General features: G+C 56.9%; 1 protein-coding gene across 4 annotated transcripts in view; it reads left to right on the top strand.

The window, feature by feature from the left end:
- Nucleotides 1-20,275, top strand: part of Elfn1 (extracellular leucine rich repeat and fibronectin type III domain containing 1) — a 69,211-nt gene extending 48,936 nt beyond the window's left edge. For 3 of the 4 annotated variants that reach the window (XM_045142583.1, XM_045142584.1, XM_045142585.1), the window contains one exon: nt 17,021-20,275. In XM_045142583.1, coding sequence (XP_044998518.1) covers nt 17,284-19,815 — 2,532 coding nt within the window. In that variant the 5' untranslated portion in view covers nt 17,021-17,283 and the 3' untranslated portion in view covers nt 19,816-20,275. Of the gene's footprint in view, nt 1-6,598; nt 6,616-17,020 lie in introns of those variants that run through there. The other variant, XM_045142586.1, reaches the window with a different exon arrangement.
- Nucleotides 20,276-25,830: the final 5,555 nt, after the last annotated feature.

Here is a 25,830-nt window from a genome sequence, read left to right as displayed (position 1 = left end):
AATTGAACCCAGGCCAGCAGGCTTTGCAAACAAGTGCTTTAAACCTCTGATCCATTTCCCCAACCCCGTTCCATGTTTCACTGTGATAAAGTGCACGTAACAGAACTCACTGTCTTCACTTGGAGTAAGGTAGGGCACGGGGTCTTGCTCTGTGTTTCAGGCTGGCTTTAAACTTATAATCCTCCTGCCTCAGCCTCTCGAGCACTGGGGTTATAGGCCTGTACCCCCATGCTCAGCCTCGTCTTAACTTCTGTTGTTTGAGAAGAGTCTCAGGTAACCCACCTGCAGCTTCTGTGGTCTGGGACAGGCTCTCTTGCTCTGAGCGCCAGGGTGGGCCTCCTGGGCTCCCGCATGGCGTGGCTAGTCCCAGAGCTGGAAAGGAGGCGACTCCACATAGCTACCGGGCAAATGGGAGGCATGGCATGTAACCTCTTCCCAACTCCTTAATTTTGTGATTATTATCCTCACACTTTCATACTCTATTTATTTGAACTCAACACAGGAGACTGCTTGCTAGTGCTAATGCTTACGTACAGGGGTTAGTACAGCGGGTGTTTGAACAATGTGCTTTTGGCTGGGCAGTTTTCCTTTTCACTGCTCTGCAGTAATCCACAGGACACACACCCCGTGATATTTTTACCCTGTGTCCCTCTCTGGCCATCATAACTGATACTGCCATCCACATCCTTGGACACACCCAGCTTGGGCCTGGGCCTGGGCCTGAGTGTCTTTTCTGGCGGTGTTCTGCTAGGCACGTGGTTCTGTACTTGTCAGCAGGCTTGGAGAAGGTGTGCTCACGGGGGAGCTGGGACTGCGCCTGCACACGTGCTCTGCAGCTTCCTGGGACCAAGACCCCTCTCTCCGGGTAACCTTCACTTCCTCCCACTAACCATGACCCTTGCCGTCCCTGCCCCATGAGAATCGCCCATTCATCTTAGATTTGTATTCCACTGACCCAAGGGCCACACAGCCCTTAATCACGGGCTCCGAGCCAGGTTTTCTGGCTTCAACACTGGCCCCACTGCTGTGGGAACTCAGGCAGATTAACTAGCCTTTCCAGGCTCTGTCTGGAATATGGAAACCACATCATTAGTGTCAGGGGATTGTGTATGTTCTAAACACAGGAATGAGCCGGGCGTGGTGGCACATGCCTTTAATCCCAGCACTCGGGAGGCAGAGGCCGTGAGTTCAAGGCCACCCTGAGACTACATAGTGAATTCCAGGTCAGCCTGGGCTAGAGTGAGACCTTACCTCGGAAAAAAAGGCGGGGATGGGGGTGGGGGGAGTGGGAATAAAAGAAAGCTGCATAAATATATGAATGGATGCGAAGCTCTCAGAACAGTGTCTGGTGCTCAGCAGGGGCGATGTGAGTTGAACCTCTTCATCTCCCTGGAGGTCAGGAACCCAGCTCAAAGGCGGGTTGGACAGCACTGGACAGAATTAAAGCATCACCTTCTATATTTTATCTAACATATCCTATGATGTCCACTGAGCCGCCCGGTTAGGTGGCCACATTTGCTTGTTTGAACCCACTCTTGAGTCTTTGCCTTTTACCCCATGGGTGGTGCGGGACCGCACTCTGCCGACACGGTCGTGATGTGGGTTGTGCCCTGTAGCACCAGCGAGGTGAGCTGGGCCGTTATAGCAGCTGGAGGGAATGTTGGTGGGACTTGGGATCTGTGGGCTCCTCATGGCAAGGATTGGTGAGGACAGAACCCGCAGCACCCTCTGGGTCCCTCTTGGCCCATGGGGAGGTGGGCTGGGATTGAGGAGGATGTCTGGGGTCTCCCAGAGCAGGGGTCGGGACTGGATGATGGTCATCAGTGTCCCGGGATGCTGTGAACTGAGTGCGGAAAGAGCCCGGGGGCGAGGTGGTGAGCCCGTGGGGAGACTGCTGGCCTCAAATCCCTCCTCAGCAGCCTTGGGGTGCTGGTGGCTGTGTGGGTCTCCATGAAGAGCAGAAAGAAGGGTTGGGGGAGATGAGGATGTTGGGGGGGGGCTGGGGTGTGTGGTCTGTGAGCTGTGTTCAGCCAGGTAGCAGGAGACAGGAGCAGACAGACAGGAGAGCTGCAGGCTCCCTCAGGAAGCCAGCACACTGCGACCCTGAGGCTGAGCTCACGCCCCAGTTGGGCCATTTCCAGGCCCCACTGTGACTCCCAAAATGGAAGGTCCCCAGCTGCTGCGGCGGCAGCTCCTGCTCCTGTGAGACAGGAGGCAGACACTCGTGCGCATGACATATGGAGGAGGGTAGAGGTGGGCCACGGCAGGGGTCAGGGGCTGGGAGCATGGACACTCATGAAATCATGACACTTGCACACTCACGCACTTGCACGCTCACACATACACACTTGCATACTCATGCGCACATTGTCCTCTCCCAGGCCCCAACAGGTCTCAGCGTAAAAATGCCAGACTGGGGCTGGAGAGATGGCTTAGCGGTTAAGCGCTTGCCTGTGAAGCCTAAGGACCCCGGTTCGAGGCTCGGTTCCCCAGGTCCCACGTTAGCCAGATGCACAAGGGGGCGCACGCGTCTGGAGTTCGTTTGCAGAGGCTGGAAGCCCTGGCGTGCCCATTCTCTCTCTCCCTCTATCTGTCTTTCTCTCTGTGTCTGTCGCTCTCAAATAAATAAATAAATAAATAAATAAAAAATGCCAGACTGCCAGCCACAGGAGCCCTCTCTAAGCTATGGCCACCTGATCACATTGTCTTGGCCACCACCCTGGGACAGGGATATGGGCCTGGTGATACTCACACCCCAGCCTATGGGCGCCGGCAAGTGCCTCGAGCCCTCCTCATCTCTCACAAGCCCTGGACCCTCAGGTTGGACAGAGGAGGCAGATGGACAAGGGGCCCCAAAGGGGAGGTGTGAGTTCCAGACCACTGGCCCTGCATGAGCTGTGCACCCCCTATCTAGTTGGCTGGAAGGGTGGCTTTTGCTCTGGTGAGGGGGCCTCCTTAGGCTCTGACATTGCCAGAGACCATGTAACTGGGGAAGATGGCCTTGTTGCTCTTTCCCATGATAGGGCTTAGAGGAAGCCAGGGTCCAGGGTGTTCAGACATGGCCAAGGAGCTTCCTAAAGATGATCCAGGCATCCCAGGGGTCACCCCAACCCATGACAGGGCTTCCACCCCACTTGCTCGTTTCATACAGCTCTGGGTTCCATCAGCCTGGTGCCTCCAGTCCCGTCTTCCATGAGCACCCGTGGAGGGGCCTTATCCTGCCAGGGGCCAGAGCTCCACCATGGTCTGACCTCCCCACCCTGGGTTTTAGAAGGGCATGCAGGCCCTTTTGTACGTGCCTTGCTGGGGCCTGGCCCACCTGCCTGTGGCATCCACTTTCGGTCTCCACAGTCCATGGGGAGGGTCAGTCTGGCCCTGGAGCTCCAAATGGGGCTGAAGACAGAAGCTGGTCCTTCTCTTCCTCTCTGTGCCCCTGTGTGCTCTGCACTCCTGCTTGGTACGGCAGCCTCCGGGCTCGCTCCCAGGGTGATACTCCTGTGGCCTTTCTGTTTAATAAACACGCCCATCTGTGTTATTAGGGCCTGTTTGCAGACTCCAAGATCGGGGAGGGGGCTCTTCATGGCACCTTGTGCTCCAATCGGCCTGTGTGGAGCCCATGTCCCCTGAGCAAGCCCCCACTCCTGGCTCGCCCCCCACCCCTGCACCATGCTCACGCTCACATTCCTGCCTTTCCCAGTCCTCCAACCCTTGCAAGAACCCAGGAACCAGCTGCCTTGCAGAGCGCTCCTGTGGCCGTGCCATCCCCATAAACCCGGGGGCATGGTCATCGCCGTTTTCAGAAGGGCCGTGCACAGAAGAGCCCCGTGCTCTGTGGGGCGGGGAGAGCGGGTGTGGCCTCCAACCTGTGCCTGCTTGTCACACATTGACACTGGGGTGCTTGCCCCGTGCCCGGGACCGCCACAAACACAGAAAAGCTCCGTGTATGGCTATTGGCGGTTCCACCTGTCAGAAATGTAAACAGAGGTGCAGAGATGCTTGGGAGTTTCTATGGAAACCCCTGGCTGGTGACTAGCAGGGTCAGGAGGCAAAGAGACCCAAATGTCAGGTCTTGCATGCTCCTGCTCTGTGACACGGCCACTAGCCGGGACACGCTGGTCCTCAGACCTGACAGAGGAGCCGGCCCGGCCTGAGAGCCAGAGCCCAGGACCCCCTTGCTATGGTTACGAAGGCCCTTAGCAGATGGCAAATGGGAACAGACGCTGGGAGGGCACCGGCCGCTGCCTGCCCTGTCCCTGGTGTTTTGGCATTTTGTGTAACAGTGGCCTCTGTCCACTCCCTGCTCGGGGGTTTTGGGTTAGACACACAGGAAGGGCTCTGGGAGACTGTTGGCTCCGCTTGGTTGCACTCCACACGTCCCTGCCAGCCACTGTGAGTGTCTGCCTCCTGTCTCACAGCTCTTGGCCTCTTTTTCTTTTCTTAAAACTTGTTAAGCCAGGCATGGCGGCGCACGCCTTTAATCCCAGCACTCGGGAGGCAGAGGTAGGAGGATCGCCATGAGATCGAGGCCACCCTGAGACTCCATAGTGAGTTCCGGGTCAGCCTGAGCTAGGGTGAGACCTTACCTCGAAAAACAAAAATAAACTTAAAGAAATTGACTTGTACACGTGTGCATTTGCACGCATATGTATTGGTGCGCCCCTGCTGCCCCCCTTCTTCTCTGCCCCCCACCCCCTAATGTGCAGGTTCCATGCTTGCAACCAGGTGGCATGTAGCTGTTTTCTGTGGCAGCTGCTTCCAGGACGCTCAGAACTTCTGGTCCATCTGCAGGGTGACTTCACTCTGTTTATCAGGGCCTGGCAGCCCCAGGGTCGAGCAACAGGGGGCAACGCTGCTGCCATCCACAAAATGCCCCTCTGGGCGCCTTACCATTGCCCCATGAGGTACTTTCCTGTCTGTTAGAAGGGAACCCTCAGGGGCCTGAATTGTCACCTTTTTTCTTTTTTTTTTTTCTGTTTTCTTGTTCTCCCGCCCCAGCCTGTTGCACTGTTTACCTGTCTACACATGGATGGTGCGGAATAGCCCCGCAGGTCCTGGAGGGTGCGGGGAGGTATCTCCCACGACAGGCCCCATTGGAGGGGGAAGTCTCCTCCACAGTCCCCCTAGACTGCTTTTGGGAGCACCAAACAAGGAGTGTTCTGAGTGCCTAAGAGATTCTCAGAAGAGCTCACCCTGCCGCCTCCGCCACCATCAGCCACCGTCACTGTGGAAACCTCGAATTCACAGAGTCAGTGAGACCCAGGGAGGCCCAGGGGTGTCGTGCTTGCTGCCCCAGCCTGAGGACCCAGGTTTGGATCCCTGAGCACCCCGGTAAAAGCACGTATGCCTGTAATCCCAGCGCTGGGAGGCAGAGCCAGTGGGGTCCTGGGGCTTGTGGCCAGCAAGTCTAGCTGGATCAGTGAGCTCCAGATTCAGTGAGAGATCCTGTCTCAAAGAATAAGGTGGAAAATGACTGATGAAGACACCTGATATTGGCCTGTGATCTCCACATGCGCGTGCATATAAACATGCGTGAACATATACACACACAGGGTGGTAGTGGTCTGGAGAAAGTGGGCCTGCCTTTATGAAAGGTTCATAGAGTTTGTCCACACAGCTTCTTCCCACAGCAGGGTTGTAGGGCACTGGGCCTCTGAGAGTAGGGTTTCCCTACCAAGATGTCCCTTGGCTGAGCTCGTGACGACCACCTGGAGAAGGAAATAGAAAGAGCCTACATCCCCCAGGTTGGCAAAGTCATTGAACACCCCCCCCCATCTCACCTAAAGATATCCAATCAAGAATCCTCAGTAAGTCCTGAGCAAATCTAATTTCCAGTTCCACAGAATGTTAGGGACATAATCGTCCGTGATTATGTGGGGTTTGTGCAAAGAATCCAAAGATGGACTCACATTAGAGAAATTTATTAGTACAATACATAACACCAGCAGGTCAGCCAGCATATTGTTAATAAATGACAAAGGCGTTTGACAAAGATCTCATTGCCAACTTCTGATTTGAAAGGAACTGCTAAAAATAGACCCAGAAAGGTACTTTGCTATTGCTTTAAAGAATCTGTCTTAACTCAGCAGCCAGGACCACTCTTAATGGGCATTTTAAATGATTACCATTCAAAAACTTCCATTAGAAAAAAACCCAGCAGCACTTTCTCATTCTGCTGAGATGCTGGACATAGCAATAAGACACGAAACGGAATTAAATGGTGTGTCTCTGGGAAAGAATTGTAATTATTTGCAGTTGGTGTGATTGGAGACCTCAGAGACCCAAGAGAAACAACTGGAAAAATAATTTAATATAACAATTTAATATGAAGGTACTGGGCCAGAGATAAAACAAACATAACACAAATCAATAATTTTCATCTGTTAAGAACAACCGGTCGGAACATAATGAAATAATCGGTCCCCACTCACAATGGCAACAATAAAACAGAAACAATCAAAAAAAACCCCAGAGGAATTCCCAGGAAAAATTTACAAGAAAAATTTAAGATCATTATGAAGAACTCAATAATATTTTCCTTAGGGACATGAAAGAAAACCAGAAGAGTGTGATGCGTCATGCTGGAATATTACCTGGAAGCCACTCTGGAATTAATTTGTAAGTTCCACACGATCCCTTAGCACTAGGTGGCCAATATTGAGAAGCCAGAGAGAATTGTCCTAAAACTTCAGCTGAGACAGTGCATTCAGAGCTGGGCATGGTGACATGGCTTGTAATCCCAGCACCCAGAAAGCGGCTGAGGCAGGAGGATTGAGAGTTTGAGGCCAGCCTGGGCTACACAGGGAGACCCTATCTCCAAATGCCTCCGTGGAAAAACAAAGAATATTCAAACAACAAGAATCAAGAAAGCTGGAAAAATAAGAAGAACATAATGTCTTCGCAGCAGACCTGGCAATGGTGACTGGCAGCTGGGAGGGGACTGTCCCGGGGGAACTGTGGCACGTGGCCACCCTGTGTTCTGGAAGGTTATGGACTGAATATCCTTAGTTCACTCAGTACATAGAACCCTTGCTGTCTGGGGTAAGAGTGGCAATCGGTCCCCCTTTCCCCAAAGTGCTCTGGGGCACTAGAGGGGAGGGCCAGCCCCAATCTGGAGTCTGAACACAGGGCACTGGGCTGCGGGTGGGTGGGTGGTGAGGTGATGGTGGTCCAGCTGAAGAACTCGGCATCTCTGAGAAAAATGGAAGAAATCCAGGATGAGCACAGCCTTGCTGTGCCAGGGAGGGGGAGAGTCAGGCAAAGACAACATGGGGACTTTGTTGAGGGCGCTGGGCTGCCATGCAGGGCTGTGGCAGGAAGGAGGAAGAGGCTGGAGTGTCACGAGTTAACCAGAGGGAATAGTTTATTCAATACATAGAGTCGGGCTGTTTTGTTACCTGCGGGTGGCAGGGGCGGTGGAGGGGGGTGGGGAGAGAAATCTAATCTGACCTTTCTGCGGTAAGCGGAACCTTAGGTGTAAGAATTGAAACCATGAAGCCGGGCGTGGTGGCGCACGCCTTTAATCCCAGCACTAGGGAGGCAGAGGTAGGAGGATCGCCATGGGTTCAAGGCCAGCCTGAGACTACATAGTGAATTCCAGGTCAGCCTGGGCTACAGTGAGACCCTACCTCAAAAAACCAAAAACTATAAATAAATAACTGAAACCATGAAGGTGTTAGAGACAGAGGGTGTGTCTGCCCAGAGGGCAGCATTGGCATCCCTAAGCTGCACAGCAGGGGGGGACTGTGTCCTGGGTGATGATGCCACAGAGCTGGTGGCGACAGACTCCAAATCCCCCTACCTCAGCACTCCCGAGTGCTGGGATGACAGGCACGTGCCACCATGTTGCTTTCTTCTTTTGGGCGGGGAGAGGAAAGGAATATTCATTGTAGCCCAGAATAGCCTCAAACTTACCGTCCTCCTGCCTCAGTCTCCCAAGTGCTGGGATGACAGGTCTCTGGCAAATAAACACCAGCTCCTCATGGCAGCAGACTTCAACAGGTGTCCTGGGGAGCAGACATGGTGTGGCCTCTTAGAGACAGCTGGTGGCTGAGGGTGCCTTTTGGGGACAGGGTCTCCCTACTGACTGTGCTTATGGCCAATACTGCTTTGCTGTCTAGAAGCCCAAAGTGCCCCAGGTAGGAGGAACGCTATGTCGAGGGTATCTTGTCAGAATTCACAATGTGGTGACAGGCCTCAGGTGACAAGCAGCCCACATCTCCAAGGGAACAGTGCGGACACTCTTTGGCCATGTCTTCTCACACCTGCCCTTAGCTGGGCCGCGGCTGGGGCAGGCAGTCATAGACGTGCATCTCACGAAGGCGCACCTCACAGAGGCGCGTCCCATGCGGGCATGCTGCACGGAGGGACATCTGTAGAAGTGAGGCCCGTGGCAGGCACATCTTGCGGAGGTGTGTTCTCTACTGGCTTGTGGGGCAGATACCATGGCCCCGAGTCCCACAAATGTCCCACAGAGGTGCATGTCACAGCACAGACGGGCCCTGGCTCCATCCGGCACATCCAGCACGTTTCTCATTGCTGACATCTTCAGGCTAGACCTTGTACAGGTTTTATTTTCTTCTAATTTCTGTAATTAATGTAACATTCAAGGGCTAATTGCTCATTTATAGTCCTGCTCAAAGCCCAAGCCCAAGTCTTTAGTACCATTAAAAGTGGCCCAGAAATAATGTGCAGGTCCCACAGTGGATGTGCCAATGACATGAGCTGGCCCTACGTGTGCGTTTCTGTGCCTGTGAGCTGGCTGGAGGGGCCATAAGCAGGGAGCCACAGCGTCCACAAGGAGCCACCCAGCCTTCTACTGAGGCCAGACCCTCCTTCCAGCCAGGTGTCAAAGCTCAAAATAGGGACAGAATCCTGGAGCTCAGGGTAATGAGAAGGCCTCCCCGAGGCCAGCGTAGTACTAGGAAGAGAATGGCAGATCTCAACCGAGCATCCTTCAAAACAAGTGGAGAGATTCAGGTCAGACTAAAGACAGAACTTCCCGATTGCCAGTGATGGGGTATGATGGGACCTGTGCTGTGTGTCTTCTGGGACCCTGGGACCCATGCCTGGCTTTAAGCCACATGCTGCCTGGTGGCGGGAGGGGGAGAGGGGCAGAGCTCCTGGATAGGGTCATACGCTGGCCGTCATCTCCAGGGACCAGCCGGGCGCCCTCCTCCACAAATGCCTGCCAGCGCCTGGGCAGGGAGCCGTTGCAAAGTGATTTCTCCCTCCAACGGTGCCATACATCATGTTTTTTAATTTAAAAAGATGCCCGGTGGAAGCATGAGAGGCCATTAAATGTTTGGGTCCCTAATTAACTTCAGAGCAGCCTGGAGCTGCAGGACCCAAAGGGAGGGAGGGAGGAGGGAAGGGCTCAGAGGTCTCTCCTCGGTCCCAGCTCAGATCCAGGAGGAGGCCTGGGGAGCTGGCATCCTCCCCCTCACTTCTCAGGGCCAATTGCTGCCTTCCATCCGGCCCCATCTGGGTCCCAGCTCTGTGGCCCCCTATGGGAATTCAGGGTGGGGCAGGAATCTAATTATTTGATTTTTTTTTTTTCAAGGTAGGGTCTCACTGTGGCCCAAGCTAACCTGGAATTTAACTATGCAGTCTCAGGTGGCCTCGAACTCAGGGTGATCCTTCTACCTCTGCCTCCCGAATGCTGGGATTAAAGGCGTGCGCCACCATCCCAGGCAGGAATCTAATTATTTAACAAGCTCTCTTGTGGATTCGGTCACTGATCCTGACTTCCTGGCCGGCTGTGGCCCTCAGAGCCTGTTTTCATGTCAATCTGATGGGTGTGACCGATGCTGCGGCCTTTCAGACAGCGGGCTTTGTTACACAGCAGGGCCTCAATAAGTGCAGGCACGGAGGAAACAAGAGGGTGTCCGCTTGCTCACCTGTAGAGTGCTCCAGCTCTGGGTGGGCAGGAAGAGTCCTCGGCACTCACCCGAGGTGAGACAGTATTGGACTCCCTTCCCACATGTCCTCCCACTTCCTTGATGGCCTCTGAGGCCTGGCACAAAGGGGCATGGTACGGCCATAACCTCCTCTGCTCCTTCATGGCCAGCTGGAGGACAAGGTCAGGACTGGCCAAGGTCCAGGGCGTGTCAGGTCTGACCCTGTGGCCGAGTCCCAAGGAGTCAGGCTTGCTGATTCAGCTCTCCTGCACTCCAGGGGCCAGACTGAGCCAGAGTGGCCTTGCTTGGGTGGGGAGGACTCTGGAGCAGAGGGAAGGCTGGTCTTGCACGGGCGATGAGGAAGGCTCTCTGGGCAGGAAAGGGTCCCTGAGGCTTCCCCTGTGGGGTCCGGCACGAAGCAAAACCCAGCACACATGTCTGGTGTGCCCACTCTGTCTGCCCTTGTCTTGTGGGGCTCTCCCTTCTGTCCCCCGAGGCCGAGGGCAGGCTGGAAGAGCCCGCGAGGAATGGCCAGAGAACTTCTTGGCATGAACCAGGAATGTTTGTAACTCAGGCCAGCTTACTCACCGCAGCCCTAGGAGGTGGATCCGTGGGCATGTCCACGTGATGGGGTTAGAAGACAGGCTCAGAGAGGGACGGTGACTCACCCAAGGTCACATAGCTAGAGTGTCTGCCGCCAAGCTTCACGTCCTGACGGGAGCTGGTCTTGGACCACTTGATGCAGCAGGAAGCAGGCAAGTCACCGCCTGCTCTTGGCCGGCTCAGGTCAACGCAGTCAGTCTAGTGGACCCCGGCCTGCCAGCTAGCCCCACCTGCCCATCCCAGCCCTGCGGGCTCTGCGGCAGAGCGCGGGAGATGATCCTGGCTGGAGGCTCACTGCAGAGGCAGGCAGACGTGAGCAGTAAACATGATCTATTGGCAAAACATGGGAACGGTGAAAACTTATCGATCACTAACTTTCCACCCATCGCTCTGACTCCCTGCTCTGGCCCTCAGCCCATGCTGTCCCCGGGGTGCAAGGGGAGGAAGGTTCATTCTATCATCAGAACCCTGGGGCCCTCCTGGTCCTGGCCCCGGGCCCCAGTTGCTCGGTTGCTCGCCGGGCTACAGGATGGAGCACAGAAGCCGTATTTGCAGGCAGGCACGGTCTCCTCAGCTCGGCTGCTGGGATTATGGAAATCTGGCCATAAGAAGTTTAAAAGCCTGGAACCACCGTATTTCTCTCTTTCATTATCAGTGGTGAGCTGCGGGGTTGGAACGACAGGGTGAACTTGGTGTCAGCCTCACGTGTGCTGTTCCCATCGTCCCCTCGGCTCCTGCGCTGCCGTCTGTGGTGCCACGGAGGTGTGTGTGTGTGTGTGTGTGTGTGTGTGTGTGTGTGTGTGTTTTCAGGGGACGTTCGGGTGCACGCAGGGTGTGTGTCAGTGCGTGCCGTGTGTATATTCCCTTGTGACGCTGTGTGTGGGTGCGCGGGAGTGCTGGCTCAGCGGATAAGGTGCTTGTCTTACAAGCATGAGAACCTGAGTTCGGATCCCCAGAACGCGTCTGAAAATGCCGGCCGTGGAGGTGTGGGTCTGTAGGGAGGGAGCAAGGAGGACCCCTGGGGCTCCCTGGCCGGCTAGTGGACCCTAATTGGTGAGCTCTAGGCCAGTGAGAGATCCTGTCTCAAACAAAGAGGTGGATGGCTCCTGGGCGGCGACACTTGGGGCTATCCTCCGGCCTTCACATGCCCACCTAGACATGCATGTACACACGTGAGAGAAAGGCCAGAGCGGGCCCTCTGGCCAGGGAGGCATGAGACCCTGTCCCTGCCACCATAGGAAGGGTCCTTGCAGACAGACACCCGGCTGATCAGTTTCCAAAAGGGGAAACTTGGGTGGTGAAACTGAGGTCTAGGTTGATGCTGTAGTTACTTTCTCCTTGCTGGGACAAAACGCCTGACCAAAAACAGCTGATGGGAGGAAAGCTTTTATTTTGGCTTAACAATTCTGGGGAAGCTTCATGACAGCAAGGGACAGCATGGCATGAGCAGAGGCTGGACGTCACCTCTGCCACAGTCGGTCAAAAACAACCGCAGGAGAGTGAGCCAAGCTCTAGCCAGGTGGGGGGCACTGGCTGTAGCACCCTTAAGCCTGCCCCCCTCCAGCAGGTCTCCACCTCCCAAATTGGTACCAGCTGGGGAGCACTCGGAGTTTCTGGGGGGGGACATCTGATCCAAACCACTACAGCCGGGAACTGGGGAAGTCTCTGGCTGGCCCAGGCTTGGAACTCTGGCCCCAGCTTCTCCAGCTGTGGACAGTTCTTCCAACAACGCATATGCTGGGGAAAGTGAGGAAGGGAAAGCAGTAAGAAGGAGAAGAGAATGATGGGGACCAAGTCCCAAGCTCCCCTCCTGGCTCCCTGTCCCCACCCCCGCCACTCCAGCAGCATCTGCCACCCAGGGTCCCACCTGGCAGTGCCCACTCCTGTTGCACCTGGACACCACCAGCCCCTGTGGAGGGGCCACTATGAGCACCCCAGTTTCCCACCTCATCAGCTCCCCTGGCTGGTACACTTTCCCCTTCTGTCTAACAGCTGCTGAGACCCTCCCACTGATAACCAGCCTGCCTCTCCAGCTCCGCTCAGCCACTCCTTCCTTCAGGTCTGTGTCTGTCCATCCACCAACCCTTATGGGGCCCTGCTGTGCCCAACTCCATGTCCAGCATCCTTTTGCAGTGGGGAGAGAGGGGCGTGGACCAGGGTGCTGCTGGAGGCCAGCTTCTGTCCAGATGTCATTCAGCGATCTAGGTTCCTGCCGGCTGGCTCTGCGCCTTGCAGGCCATGGAATTCCTTGTTCTGCAGGGTGCTGGCCTCGGGCTGGGTAAAGACACACCCTCTATCTCCAGGAGCACTTTTGGAAAATCAAGTTCCTTTCATTCAGCCTGTCGGAGAGTCCTTTAAGGGTCCAACTTGCTACTCTGAGGACACGATTGCTTCTGCCATCTCCACACAGAATTCCCAGCTCCGACTTGAACTCCTCCCTGTGATAAGGAAACCCCCACAGCTTGGATGGAGCTGCCCACCAGTCCCTTTTCTGTAGGGAGCTGCATGCCCATCCCTGACATCCCACAGTGGAACCTTCCAAACATAGCCTCGGGGCTCCACGTCAGCCCCTCAGATCTGCATAACCCGCCTGAACATCAGGGCGCATCTGGGTTATGCTGACAGATTGAACCAGTCACATGGAACAGGCCAAGGGAGGGTGTTGTGGGTGAGGAGCCGAGGATAGCCCAGCCACAGGGGCAGACAGAGGTCACCGTGGAGACCCAACAGTGTGCATGGGAGGGGTCACAGTGAGCTTCAGGAAAAGCTGGCTGCCGCCTGCGCCAAACACCACCAAAGAATGTGCAAGAGAAAAGTAGGAGATGGTGGCATGGAGGTTGCCGGTGGCCTTTTGGGGAGGCAGCTCTGAGGACAGACAAGGACAGGGACAGATGACACCAGGAGATGGGATAGAAGCCATGGGTTACCCTTTTGAGAAAGTTTGCCATTGAGGGGGTGGGAGAGGTGACAGGGAAGGAGATGCACACTGAGTTGGTTGCTTATTGTCATGGAAAGTTCTAGAAGGTTGTGTGCCAGAAGTTGCCCTGCTGGATGGCAGGAGGAGGCTATGGAGAAGCGGGGGGGGGGGGGCATAAAAACACGGCTAAGAGGAGAGGCTGGCAAATGTGGGGAGGGGGACAGGCAGTTTGGGGATGGAAAGTGATTTCAGGTGGCTGTAAGTGGTGGCCTTCACCTGGGTGTGGTGACGGGCTAGGCTGGTTCTACACAGGGTCTGTGCACCAGTCTTCCTCCAGCCCCACGCTGCCCAGCTCTCCTTTCTGGTGGCTGTAGTTTGATGATCTTCTTACTAAGCACAGGGTGAGGGGACAGGTGGGGGCGGGGGGGATGGCAGAAGTGGGGTGAGAACAAGGTGAATGAAGGGATTCCAGAATGCGTGACACGGTGAAGGAAGGAGCCTAGCCATAAAGATCAGAAAGGGAGTGGGGTGCCACCGAGTTGGTTGGTTGTGATGGAAGGTTCTAGAAGGATGTGGTCCATCCAGACCCTCTGAGGTGGTGTGTCCCATTCTGTGATAACCATTACCTGTGGCAGGCCTGCATCTTTGGGAGATACCTGGCTCCCATCTAATGCCACACTCAGGGCTCGGGGTGTCGTGGGCCTAGCAGGGTGCGTTTTCAGCTTGCCTCCAACCCAGCCCTGACAGGAGAAGATGGGGGCGGGCTGTGGCCTCAGACAGGGTGCTGTCTCTGGGCCTCAGGTTGTGGAGACTCAGAGTGGAGAAGGCTGAGGGAAGCCCAGGTCTGTCCTTCCTTGTTTATATGCCGGTGGCAAGAGGGGCAACCACAGGTTCCCGGCCTGCCCCGCAGATGGGAGGTGAGGCCAGTCTGAGGGTGGCAGGCCCGGGCTGATGGGGTTGGAAACAGATGTTTCCAACACTGGAATGCCTGGGGTGGAGGGTGATATGAGAGCAAGAGCGAGAAAGGGGAGAAATGGATCTTGGAGTGCCTACACACCCCAACAGAGTATAAGAGCCCATTCACATATGTGCACAATACTGTGTGTGTAGGTAGGTGTGTACAAGCAGGTCCACATGTAGGGAGAGCACGTGTGTGCAGATGTATGTACGCACACATGCCAACTGCACCCAAGAAGCCGGAGACGGCACGGTGCCTGGGATGGGCTCCTCGGGCCCGGTAATCCTTCTTAACAAGACTTTGAGTTATTTTGAGCAAGAGATTAGTGCTGATAGGATCACGTACGGAGGTGCCGCCCCTCCTGGGTGGGCCTGTGGTTCTGACACCCTCTCCTGGAGGCCCGGGGCAGGAGTGGCTGTCTGCTGTTCTCAGGACTGACAGACATGCTCTCAGCCTGGCTTAGCTTCTTGGGGTCCAGGCAGTAATGTCAACAGGTGTTTTGCCAGCTCCCTGGCATTTTAAATGGGTCATGCCACCACAGTGCAGCAGCAGAAAGCACTTGGGGAGCAAGACCAGAGCAGACCCCAGGCTTCCAGGCCCTGGGGTGGTTGGTGGCTGGGTCCCCAGGGGCCTCTGTGCCCCGCCCCCAACCTCCTCTGGTCTTTCCCTCATCCATCTTCTAAAATCCGAAAAAGCCTTCCCCAGGAATCAGGGCCAAATTGTTCCTTATGAGGCTTCCAAGGAGAGCAGAAGCCTTGTGCTATCACTACTTTTTTTTTCTCTCTCTCTCTTCATTTGAGCTTGCCTCAATGCTGCTTGGTTTCAGCCGTCCATATCAGCAAGGTACACCTGGCTGCCAGCCAGGCCACAGAGCGGGGACACAGATATGAACAAGCAAACATACTCTTGGTTCACATCCTTGGGGAAACTTACCAGGGAGTGGGTGGGCAGAGGGGCACCAGAGGGAGCAGGACCCAAGCGGGTGCCCCTTGTGTAAGGCTCAGTCCTGTTTTGAGGGGGGGCAGGGTTGAGGTGCATGGGCTAGAGAGAGGTGGTCTTGCACAGACCCAGGGTGAGAGGTAGAGGGAGACCAGACAGGCCCTGGAGACTTTGAGGTGTCTGTATCTTGCCTGGGGGTGGTCTCCTCTCACAGTGATCCTCCTACCTCTGCCTTCCAAGTGCTGGGATTAGAGATGTGCACTACCGTGCCCAGCTGTGGAGGATTTCTTGCCAGAATTGGCTGTCCCTCCTCTCTAAGCCTTGTTACTAGCGGGGCACGGTTCAAGTCTTGCCTGCCAGGTGGGAGGATGGTCACAGTGATCACCTAGCCGATTTGTTTGAGGAAACTTGAGGCCCAGAGGCCACACGGCAGTGGAGTGGAGCTCACACCGAGACCTGGAAGTCGTGAATTCCTGAGTGAGCTAAGCCAGCTCCCCAGTGGCGACTGGAAAAGAGTGGCGTTCCATACGAAATTTTTACCTGGGGCTGGGCAGGAACCCTGGCTGGGTGCTTGGTATTCCCTGCATGTGGCTAGGAGGGCATTGTGGCTGGCCCTCTTGGGGGGAAGAAATGATATCCCAGGGGGTTTGGGAGGTAGAGGCTTGCTGTGCAAGCAGGGGTACCTGAGTTTGGATCCCCAGCACCCATGTAAGAGCTGGGCACATGGAATACACCTATAATTCCAGCACCAAGGAGGCAGAGACAGGAGCATCCCTGGAGCTTGCTGGCCACTTGGTCTAGCCAAGTCGGTGAGCACTGGGCTCAGTGAGGCTTGGTCCCAAAAGATAGGATGAAGAGTGACCAAGGAGGAGACGTGACATTGACCTGGGACCTCAACATGCACGTGCGCACATACGTATGAGCACACCCACATACGTATACATGCGAAAGAAAACGAAATGATGTTCTAACGCCTCAGGTGGAGGGTACCACCCACTGAGCCAGTCAGCCACAGGCAGCCTTGTCGCGCACTGGCAGAGTAACCTTGAGTCCCAGCCATGGGCCTGGGCGCCCTCATGCTCCTAGAGCTGGGCTGAGCTGGCTGAACAGCCACAATCCCTCTGGGATGATTTCCTCACTCAGCCTGGCTTCTCTTGTCTCCCCTCAACACACACCCCCTGTGCTCCAAGAGAGCACCAGGGTCTCCCATGTTTTGTTTATTTTCTTTGCAGCGGGGTCTCATGAGCCCAGGCTGGCCTCGCACTCACTGGGTAGCTGCAGAAGACAGTGGACGCCTCATCCTCCTGCCTCTGCTTCCTGAGTGCTGGAGTTACGGGTGTGCCCCATCCTGCCCCGTGTATGCAGCGCTGGGGACGGAACCCAGGGCTTAGTGTGTGCTAGGCACGTACTCTATCCACTGAGCTACACCGACAGCCTTGTTTTGTGGGGTTTTTTTTTGGTTGTTTCTTTGTTGAGACAGAAACTTGCTTGTTGTCCTGGCTGACCTGGTACACACTAGGTAGCCCAGGCTGGCCTTGAACTTGTGGCAGTCCCTCTGTCTCTATGTTGGGATTACAGCCATATGCCACCATTCCCGGATCCCCCTGTCTTACAGAAGAGATTGGAGTGGGGGCTGAGCTGAGTGCCAGCCAAGTCCGCTTGGTAGCCGCCTTCCATGACCCCACTCTCTTTTCTCTTGTCTTACAGCAGGGGCGATTTCCACGGAAGGAGCTGAGTGGAGCCTCCAGGACACGCAGGCCCATGGGAAAGCAAGCCGAGGCCGCCGCAGGACCGGGGCGGACGACGGAGGGTGGTGGGCCGTGAGGGAGACGCCCTCCGTCCCGTGCTAGCGCCATGCAGCGCGGGACAGGACCCCTCTGAGAGCGCGGCAGCTCCCCGTCCCGCCCCTTCATCCCTCCGGGAGCTGCTGCCACTCGGGTCTCCAGCCCGTCCCCCGGTGGGCGGGCGGAATGGAGTCTCCTGCGAGGGCGGTCCTGATGGCCGGGCACAGGCTGGGTGTGCTGTGGGTGTGTGTGGCGGCCGCCACGCTGCTGCATGCGGGCGGGCTGGCCCAGGGCGATTGTTGGCTGATCGAGGGTGACAAGGGCTTTGTGTGGCTGGCCATCTGTAGCCAGAACCAGCCGCCCTACGAGGCCATCCCCCAGCAGATCAACAACACCATCGTGGACCTGCGGCTCAACGAGAACCGCATCCGCAGCGTGCAGTACGCCTCGCTGAGCCGCTTTGGGAACCTCACGTACCTTAACCTCACGAAGAACGAGATCAGCTACGTCGAGGACGGCGCCTTCTCGGGCCAGTTCAACCTCCAGGTGCTACAGCTGGGTTACAACCGCCTGCGCAACCTCACGGAGGGCATGCTGCGTGGCCTGAGCAAGCTGGAGTACCTGTACCTGCAGGCCAACCTCATCGAGGTGGTGATGGCCAGCGCCTTCTGGGAGTGCCCCAACATCGTCAACATCGACCTCTCCATGAACCGCATCCAGCAGCTGAGCGGCGGCACCTTCGCGGGGCTGGCCAAGCTCTCGGTGTGCGAGCTCTACAGCAACCCCTTCTACTGCTCCTGCGAGCTCCTGGGCTTCCTGCGCTGGCTGGCCGCCTTCACCAACGCCACGCAGACCCACGACCGCGTGCAGTGTGAGTCGCCGCCCGTCTACGCCGGCTACTTCCTGCTGGGCCAGGGTCGCCACGGCCACCACCGCAGCATCCTCAGCAAGCTGCAGTCCGTGTGCACCGAGGACTCTTACGCGGCCGAAGCGATCGGGCCCCGGCTCGTGCCGGGCCGCTCGCAGCCGGGACACTCGCCGCCACCGCCGCCTCCTCCGCCGGAGCCCAGCGACGTGCCCTGTGCTGACGAGGAGTGCTTCTCGGGCGACGGCACCACGCCGCCGGTGGCTGTGACCACCCTGGCCACCCAGGCGGAGGCCCGTCCCCTCATTAAGGTCAAGCATCTGACGCAGGACTCGGCCACCCTCACGGTCCAGCTGCCCAGCCCCTTCAACCGCATGTACACGCTGGAACATTACAACAACAGCAAGTCCTTCACGGTGTCCAAGCTCACGCAGGCCCAGGAGGAGATCCGGCTCACCAACCTGTTCACGCTCACCAACTACACCTACTGCGTGGTCTCCACCAGCTCGGGCACACACCACAACCACACCTGCCTCACCATCTGCCTGCCCAAGCCGCCCGGGCCTCCCGGACCCGTGCCCAGCCCCTCCACGGCCACTCATTACATCATGACCATCCTGGGCTGCCTCTTCGGCATGGTGCTGGTGCTGGGCGCCGTGTACTACTGCCTTCGCAAGAGGAGGCGCCAGGAAGAGAAGCACAAGAAAGCCGCCGCGGCCGCCGCGGCCGGCAGCCTGAAGAAAACCATCATCGAGCTCAAGTACGGGCCCGAGATCGAGGCTCCGGGGCTGGCCCCCCTGTCTCAGGGCCCACTGCTGGGCCCCGAGGCCATGACCCGCATCCCGTACCTCCCGGCCGCCACCAGCGACATGGAGCAGTACAAGCTGGTGGAGAGCAGCGAGACGCCCAAGGCCAGCAAGGGGAACTACATCGAGGTGCGCACGGGGGAGCCCCCGGAACGCAGGGACTGTGAGCTGGGCAGGCAGGGCCCCGACAGCCAGAGCTCCGTGGCCGAGATCTCCACCATCGCCAAGGAGGTGGACAAGGTCAACCAGATCATTAACAACTGCATCGACGCGCTCAAGTCCGAGTCCACCTCCTTCCAGGGTGCCAGGTCTGGGGCCGCGTCCGCCGCTGAGCCGCAGCTGGCGCTGCTGTCCGAGCCCCTGGCCGGCAAGCACAGCTTCCTGTCGCCCGTGTACAAGGATGCCTTCGGTGGCCACGGCGGCCTGCAGCGGCACCACAGCGTGGAGGCCGCCCCCGGTCCCCCTCGGGTCAGCACCTCGTCCGGGGGCTCCACGCGCAGCCCCCGAGCCTTCCGCACCGAGGCCCCCGGCGTGCACAAGGCCGCCGTGGCCACGGAGACCAAGTACATTGAAAAGAGCTCTCCGGTGCCCGACACCATCCTCACTGTGACGCCCGCGGCCGCCGTGCTGCGGGCCGAGGCCGACAAGGGTCGCCAATTCGGCGGCGAGCACCGGCACTCGTACCCGGGGTCCCACCCTGTCGAGCCCCCTGCCCCACCCCCGGCCCCGCCGGCCCACGAGGGCCTGGGTGGCCGCAAGGCGTCCATCCTGGAGCCGCTGACCCGGCCGCGACCCCGAGACCTGGCCTATTCGCAGCTGTCCCCGCAGTACCACAACCTGAGCTACTCGTCCAGCCCCGAGTACACCTGCCGCGCGTCCCAGAGCATCTGGGACCGCCTCAGACTGAGCCGGCGCAGGCACAAGGACGGCGAGGAGTTCATGGCTGCCGGCCACGCCCTGCGCAAGAAGGTCCAGTTCGCCAAAGACGAGGATCTGCATGACATCCTAGACTACTGGAAAGGCGTGTCCGCCCAGCACAAGTCCTGAGCGCCCCACCCCCCCAAACAACTCCCCGTACCCCAGGCTGGGCAGCCTGCCCAGCGCGTCTTCTCCGAAACTCGTGATTCTCATTGGACCAAAAAAAAAAAAAGAAAAAAAAAGAAAAAAAAAAAGGATACAGGATCTACCGCAGCTATCTGTGACTCTCAGAAACTTAACCACAAAATACAACACGCACGCACAACACCAGGCCAGCCCGGCACACCCAGCCCTGGGCTGTGCAGAGACCGTGTGGAGGGGCCGTGCATGGCCGTGGCAAGCGGGTAGCCTAAGGTCCGCGTGAACTGTGCTGATGTGTCCGCTGCCTGGCGCGAGCGACGTACACGCCTACACGTACACATAAACACACACGCACATACAGGCACATACACACATAATACACACACACACACACACACACACATATGCACACACATGGGACTTCAGAAAACTGTGTCTTAGGGGTGGGGGTGGGGGGCTGGGATTTTTTTTAATTTTTTTCTCTTTTTGATTCTTCTCTGCCTTTTTCCTTTTCTTCTCTCTTTCTCATTCTTTTCTTCCTTTTTTAAAAAAAAATATATAAAAGTCAGATTCTTTAAAAAAAAAAAAAGACATAAAACACCCATGGAGGGGGAGGGCGTGGCTAGCTCTGCCCCTCATCTGATGTCTCAGTTTGTGGCTTTCTAGGGACTTTCCGCTCAGTTCAGTCTGCCTCTTCCTTGCCACAGCCCCCCCTTGGAAGCCACCACAGGGGGTCAGAGCCAAGGCAGGTGGCTGAGTGGGAGAGTGTCTTGAAACCCATGGGACTCAGGGGAAAGGTGGAGGCTGTGCCTGCAGACAGGTTGGGGTGCAGGAGGGACCCAGGCTGGGAAGCATTGTAGTTGTTCTATTGTACAGAAAAAAATATTTCTATATTTGCACTGTTTGCTGTAAAATGAGAAAGAAAAAAAAAGACTATGTCTACTAAAAAAAAAAAATCTGCAAAGGAAAAAAAATTCGTGTGTGTAGTGGGTTTTTTTCTGGGGGTTTCAGGGAAAGATTTGGGGTTTTTACATCCCGTTTGGGGTGGGATCATGGGTGGTGGGTGGCCTTGGGTCATCACCGTGGTAGCCCATGGGGAGGCAGGTGCCCACACTCGGCCGGAGAGGGCTCATTCCAGTGCTTTTGAGGGTGGCCGGCATGGACGTGGCTGGGTGGGGACAGGGTCCCAGATGCTCCAGGGCCCCAGGATCATGCGTGTGACACGTGTTACTAGGAGTGAGTGTGTGCAGACCCCGTGGCTGAGGGGTGTGGATACTCTGAGACAACCCCAGGCTCCTGTGAGTGCTGTGACAATGGCAGAGTTGGTGTGCCACCGAGCGTGGGCACAGGAAGGTTGGAAGGTGGGTCTGTGTGGAGGTCCTGTGAAACTCAGAACCCAACCGCAGGGAGACATGTCTATCCTGTAGCCCAGAGCCCAAAGTCAGCCCTCAGCTTCCCCAGCCAGGACCTCAAACTCCTCCTCGCCTCTGGCCTGCTCCGCTATGGGCAGCCTGCCCGGGTGACTCTCCTCCCGGGTGAACGAGCTGGGCAGTGGGATAGTGGATGGTCAGGAGATACATCTCCCCACCCACGTTCCCAAGTTGGCTTGGAGCATCCCCCAAAGTCCCCGGTTACCAAGCGCCTACAAACTACTCCTGCAGGCAAACTGCTCCCCGTCTGGACTCCCGAGAAAGACTCAGTGTTGTAGTCAGCTCCACATTGCTGGGACGAACGTCCAGCCAGACACAGGTCATGGGAGGAAGGGGTTGATTTCAGCTTACAGATCCAGGGGACGCTCCATCAGGGGTGGAAGAAACTGGCTCCCTTTCACAGATGCAAGCTGAGAGAAAACCCTCCAATAGCCAGTACCACCAGCAAGCGTGAAGCCAGAGCTCAAAGTGCTCTGCACACTGCTGGGTTGGAATTCAGCTCCAGCCCCAAATCCATCTTAGGGCTGGACTCCAGGATCTGCCCCCAGTGACACCTCCTCCAGCCAGATGGCAGGAGACCTAAGTGTATGAGCTTAATTTTAATAGAACACCCTAGTCTATGGGGCTGCACGTTTCGACCATCACATTCAAACTACCACACCCAGTAAAGATGCTGGGATTCTGGACCCAACATGGGCCCTGGGGACTCGAGAGCAGAGTCAAGGCTATGAAAGGTGGCATGTTTAGGAGTTTGATGGGCTGTGGAGAAAGGGCCTGGGCTCCAGCCTGGCTGGGGGCCAGGGAGGGTGGGGACGGCCTGGGGTCCGGGAGCTGCCCCAAAGCAGAAGATCTTGCTTGCATACACTCTGCGATAGGAGCTCACGCCTCACCTCCAGCGTCAGGAACTTCCTTAGACCCAGTGGGAACATGCATGGTCCCAGGCTCCAGTTTTGGCTCCCGAGTCCACCAGAGCCACAATACTGAACATAGAGCCGCCATGCCATCCTCTGGGACAGCCTGGTCTTGGTGGTGGCTGGGCTACTCTCTCGGGGTCCTGTCTGTGTAAGGGTGAGCTGGATGGGCACCTATGAGGAAGTCCTCCAAAGAAGGCCACTCCTGAGGACACTGTGTCCTGTGCTTCCCTGTTGGACTCTACCAGCACCAAGATAGACCCCCCCATCTCTTGAAGGCTCCATCCCCCTCCTGGGGGTTTCCAAGGGCATTGAGGGAACCCGACTCTCATCAGTGGGCTAGAGACAGTGAGGCCGTGCCCAGTGAGAGCAGGAGCTGGGTCTGGTGGTGGGTGTCCGGAGAGTGACATGCCTTGCCCTGTGTCACCGGGAGAGCATTTCACTCATGGCCTGCTCAGTCTGCTCTTCCTTGTCGCTGAGGAGGTGGCATGAATGTTTACAGGGTGAAGGAAAGACCGAACAGAGGTGCCAGCTCTGTAGGGCAGGCAGCTGGCCCAGCAGGGCAGCTGCATGAAGAGACGGAGAAGGCACCTCGGGGGCGGGGCGGGGGTGTGCTGATGGGAGAGTCACGGGCCTGGAGAGGGACAGTGACAAATCAGCAAGTGGCGGCTGGAGAAATGGCTTAGCGGTGAAGGCACTTGCCTGCAAGGTCAAAGGACCACGGTTCGATTCTCCAGGACCCACGTGAGCCAGATGCACAAGGGGGCGCACGCATCTGGAGTTTGTCTGCAGAGGCTGGAGGGCCTGGAGCGCCCATTCTCTCATTCTTTCTGTCTCTATCTGCTTCTCTCCATCTCTCTCTCCAGCCCTCTCCCTCTCTCTCAAATCCATAAATAAAAAGTAAAATATTTAAAGAGAAAGAGGCAAGTGGAAGGAGGGGTGTGTGAGGACCTTGGCAGCAGGAAGCCGGGCCAGCAGCTTGCAATCTTGGGCCCAGTGGAGCCAGTCCCACACTGCATGCATGCCTGAGCACCTGGCCACTCCTGGGGACAGAGACCCACACATCGCCTGTGGGATGGGGAGAGCCTGAAGCAGGGGCTCAAGGCGGCTCTGCCGCTGTGGCTGTGTCCACAGGCCCCCTCAGTCTTGCCACCTCACTGTGCAGCGTGGAGGTGATGCCCCGGCCTTCTCTCCATTCGCCACGACCTCTGGTGCCTATCGCTGCACAGCACAGTCACGGTGAGCTGCTGTCCACGCCTCACAGGCGGCTGCTGGGCAGCAGGGGCTCAGGGAGGACAGCAGTTGCTTCCTGCATCTTTCAGTGAGCCCGGCCGGGAGTGTCTTCCCTGAGTGGGCCAAGGGAACACCTCTTGAGTCTCGTCAGCTTGAGCGGACCAACGCCGCAAGCAGGAACAGGTCACTTCCCAGGGGCAAAGAGCAACCAGCCCAGGCAGGGAGGGAGCAGGAACTGGGGAGCAGACTCAGAGCACCCCCACCTTGCTTTTCTTCCCTATGGCAGAGTGCAACAGCAGAAACCCCTTTATCCATTCACGGGTTCCAGAGTGCAATCATAGGGCACCTGCTGTATGCCACGCTCTAGAGACATCAGCGAACCCACTCCCTACCCTGAGGCCGCATCAGCCACAGTGTCCATGGGAAAGAGGCAACATCCACGGCAGGGCTTGTCTAAGAACGGGCCTGTTTCCAGAGAGACAGAGAGAAAGAGCAGGGGATCCCCAAGGGACACAGCAGCCTCTCTCACAGTACACTGTGGTTCACCACGACAAGGGAGAAAGCGGGCTTCTATCGAAACAGGAGGAGAGAGGCCCGCAGGCCCCAGGGAGGGGCAGTGGTAGATGGGCAGCGCTGTCCTGGGCCAGCAGACACCTGATGTCTTGCTCTCCTTTCACCCCTTCCCATCTCCCACTGGTGACAAGGACTTTTCTCATGGGAGACACGTGCCCTAAGCCTAAGAGGGAGGAGTCAGGAGCCAGCAGAGTGAAGATGGGGCAGGAGGGACGGAAGGCGTCATAAGAAGCAAGGCCAGTGCTTCCGGGCCCCACGCACACACCTGGTGCCGGGGGGGGGGGGGGACGCAGGTGCCGCTGGAGTCCGAGGCCAGGGTGCTGGGGGGCTGGGGTGTCAGCCAGGCCTGGCGGCCTGCTTTGCAAGTTGGAAGAAATCAGAGTAGAGTTGTGAGCACTAGGGAGCCAGTGAAATAATCCAAATTTACTTTTCTTACCTCAGAAGTAAGCCTTTCATTATACAGGCTTTAGAACATACCTCAACGTAAGGGAGATGCCATCATGTCACCCTGGTTCTCTAGCAGCCTGGCTGGCTCGAGGTCCTCTCTCTTTTGCCCAGGTGGGAGCTGCACAGAGGCAGGGGGATGGCAAGGAGTGCTCGTGGGTGATGTGGGCAGGACAGGGATGGGCTGGAGCAGTGGAGCCTGGCTGTGAGGTGTGCCCTCGAAGGGCTGGCATCGCTCAGCACCGTGGACAGCTCCCCTCTCCCACACTGGATGAAGGCGCGTGCCGTGCCCATCACCACCACCTTCTTAGCCATTGCATTGCATTCGCCCCTTCTGTCTGCATGTGTGCGCATGGTGCTAGTGTGGCATATGGGTGTTCATGCGTGTGTGTGTGGGGGTGCACGTGTGTACGCGCGCATGTGCCTGTGGAAGTGGGAGGTCGATGTTGGGTGTCTCGATCACTCGTCACCGCACTGGGATGCTCACCAAAGCGGTCATGGGCTCTGGGGATCTGAACTCAGGTCCGCATGCTTGTGCGGCAAGCACTCTGTCCACTGAGCCTTCTCCCCTGTCCTAGCCTTAGTTTTGGAGTCCAGGTCTCTCAGCAAACCTGACGCTTGGTGATTGGGCTAGCTGGCATGGCCAGCAAGCCCCAGGGAGTCCCTGTGTTGGCCTCCTCAAAACTTGGATTGCAGGCCCGAGTCGCCAAGCCCGGGTCCTCCATGGGCTCTGGGAACGGAACTCGGGTTCTCAGGCCTGCGTAGCAAGTGCTTTACCTGCCAAGCAGCCATCCCCCAGCCACCGATCTGCTCTGAATACAGTACCTTCACCTCTGTCTGTCCCTGCATTCCTTGAGCACAAAGTTGTGGCATTCCTCCTCTCCCAGAACTAAAGTAAATGAGAACAGCTGTCTCCCCCTCCCTCCCCTTCTCTCTTCCCTCTCTCTGTCCCCTGCCTCCTCCTGTTTTCTGAGACAGGGTCTCACATCACCCAGGCTGGCCTCAGAGTCACATGTAAATAAAGCTGAACATGAGCTCCTGACCCATTGCCTCTACCTCCCGAGTGCTGGGATTACAGGAATGCACCACCATGCCCGGTTTATGTGGTGCTGGGTATTGAACCTAAGACTCTGTGCATGCTAGACACACACTCTACCCACTCACTTAGACCCCAGCCCTTGCTTCTTTTTAGTTTTATTTTTGAGCCCATGCTTCTAAAACTAATGACATCACTGATGTCTTCTGATCTCCGGCCTGCAGAGTTGTTCCCCCTGCATCTAGATGGACCCTTCCAAGGAGACTGAGAAAAGTGTCACTTGAGCAATTTTCCACAGGACTTCATTTCCCAGAGTATCTGTGGAGAGAGGTCACTGTGACATCTGCTTTGACTCAAGCAAGGAAGGGGTTTTGTG

This window comes from Jaculus jaculus, chromosome 2, assembly GCF_020740685.1.
Source record: "Jaculus jaculus isolate mJacJac1 chromosome 2, mJacJac1.mat.Y.cur, whole genome shotgun sequence".
In the NCBI taxonomy this organism is placed as follows: domain Eukaryota; kingdom Metazoa; phylum Chordata; class Mammalia; order Rodentia; family Dipodidae; genus Jaculus; species Jaculus jaculus.
Note: the sequence above shows the minus strand (reverse complement) of the source record. Positions and strands in the feature narration are given on the sequence as shown.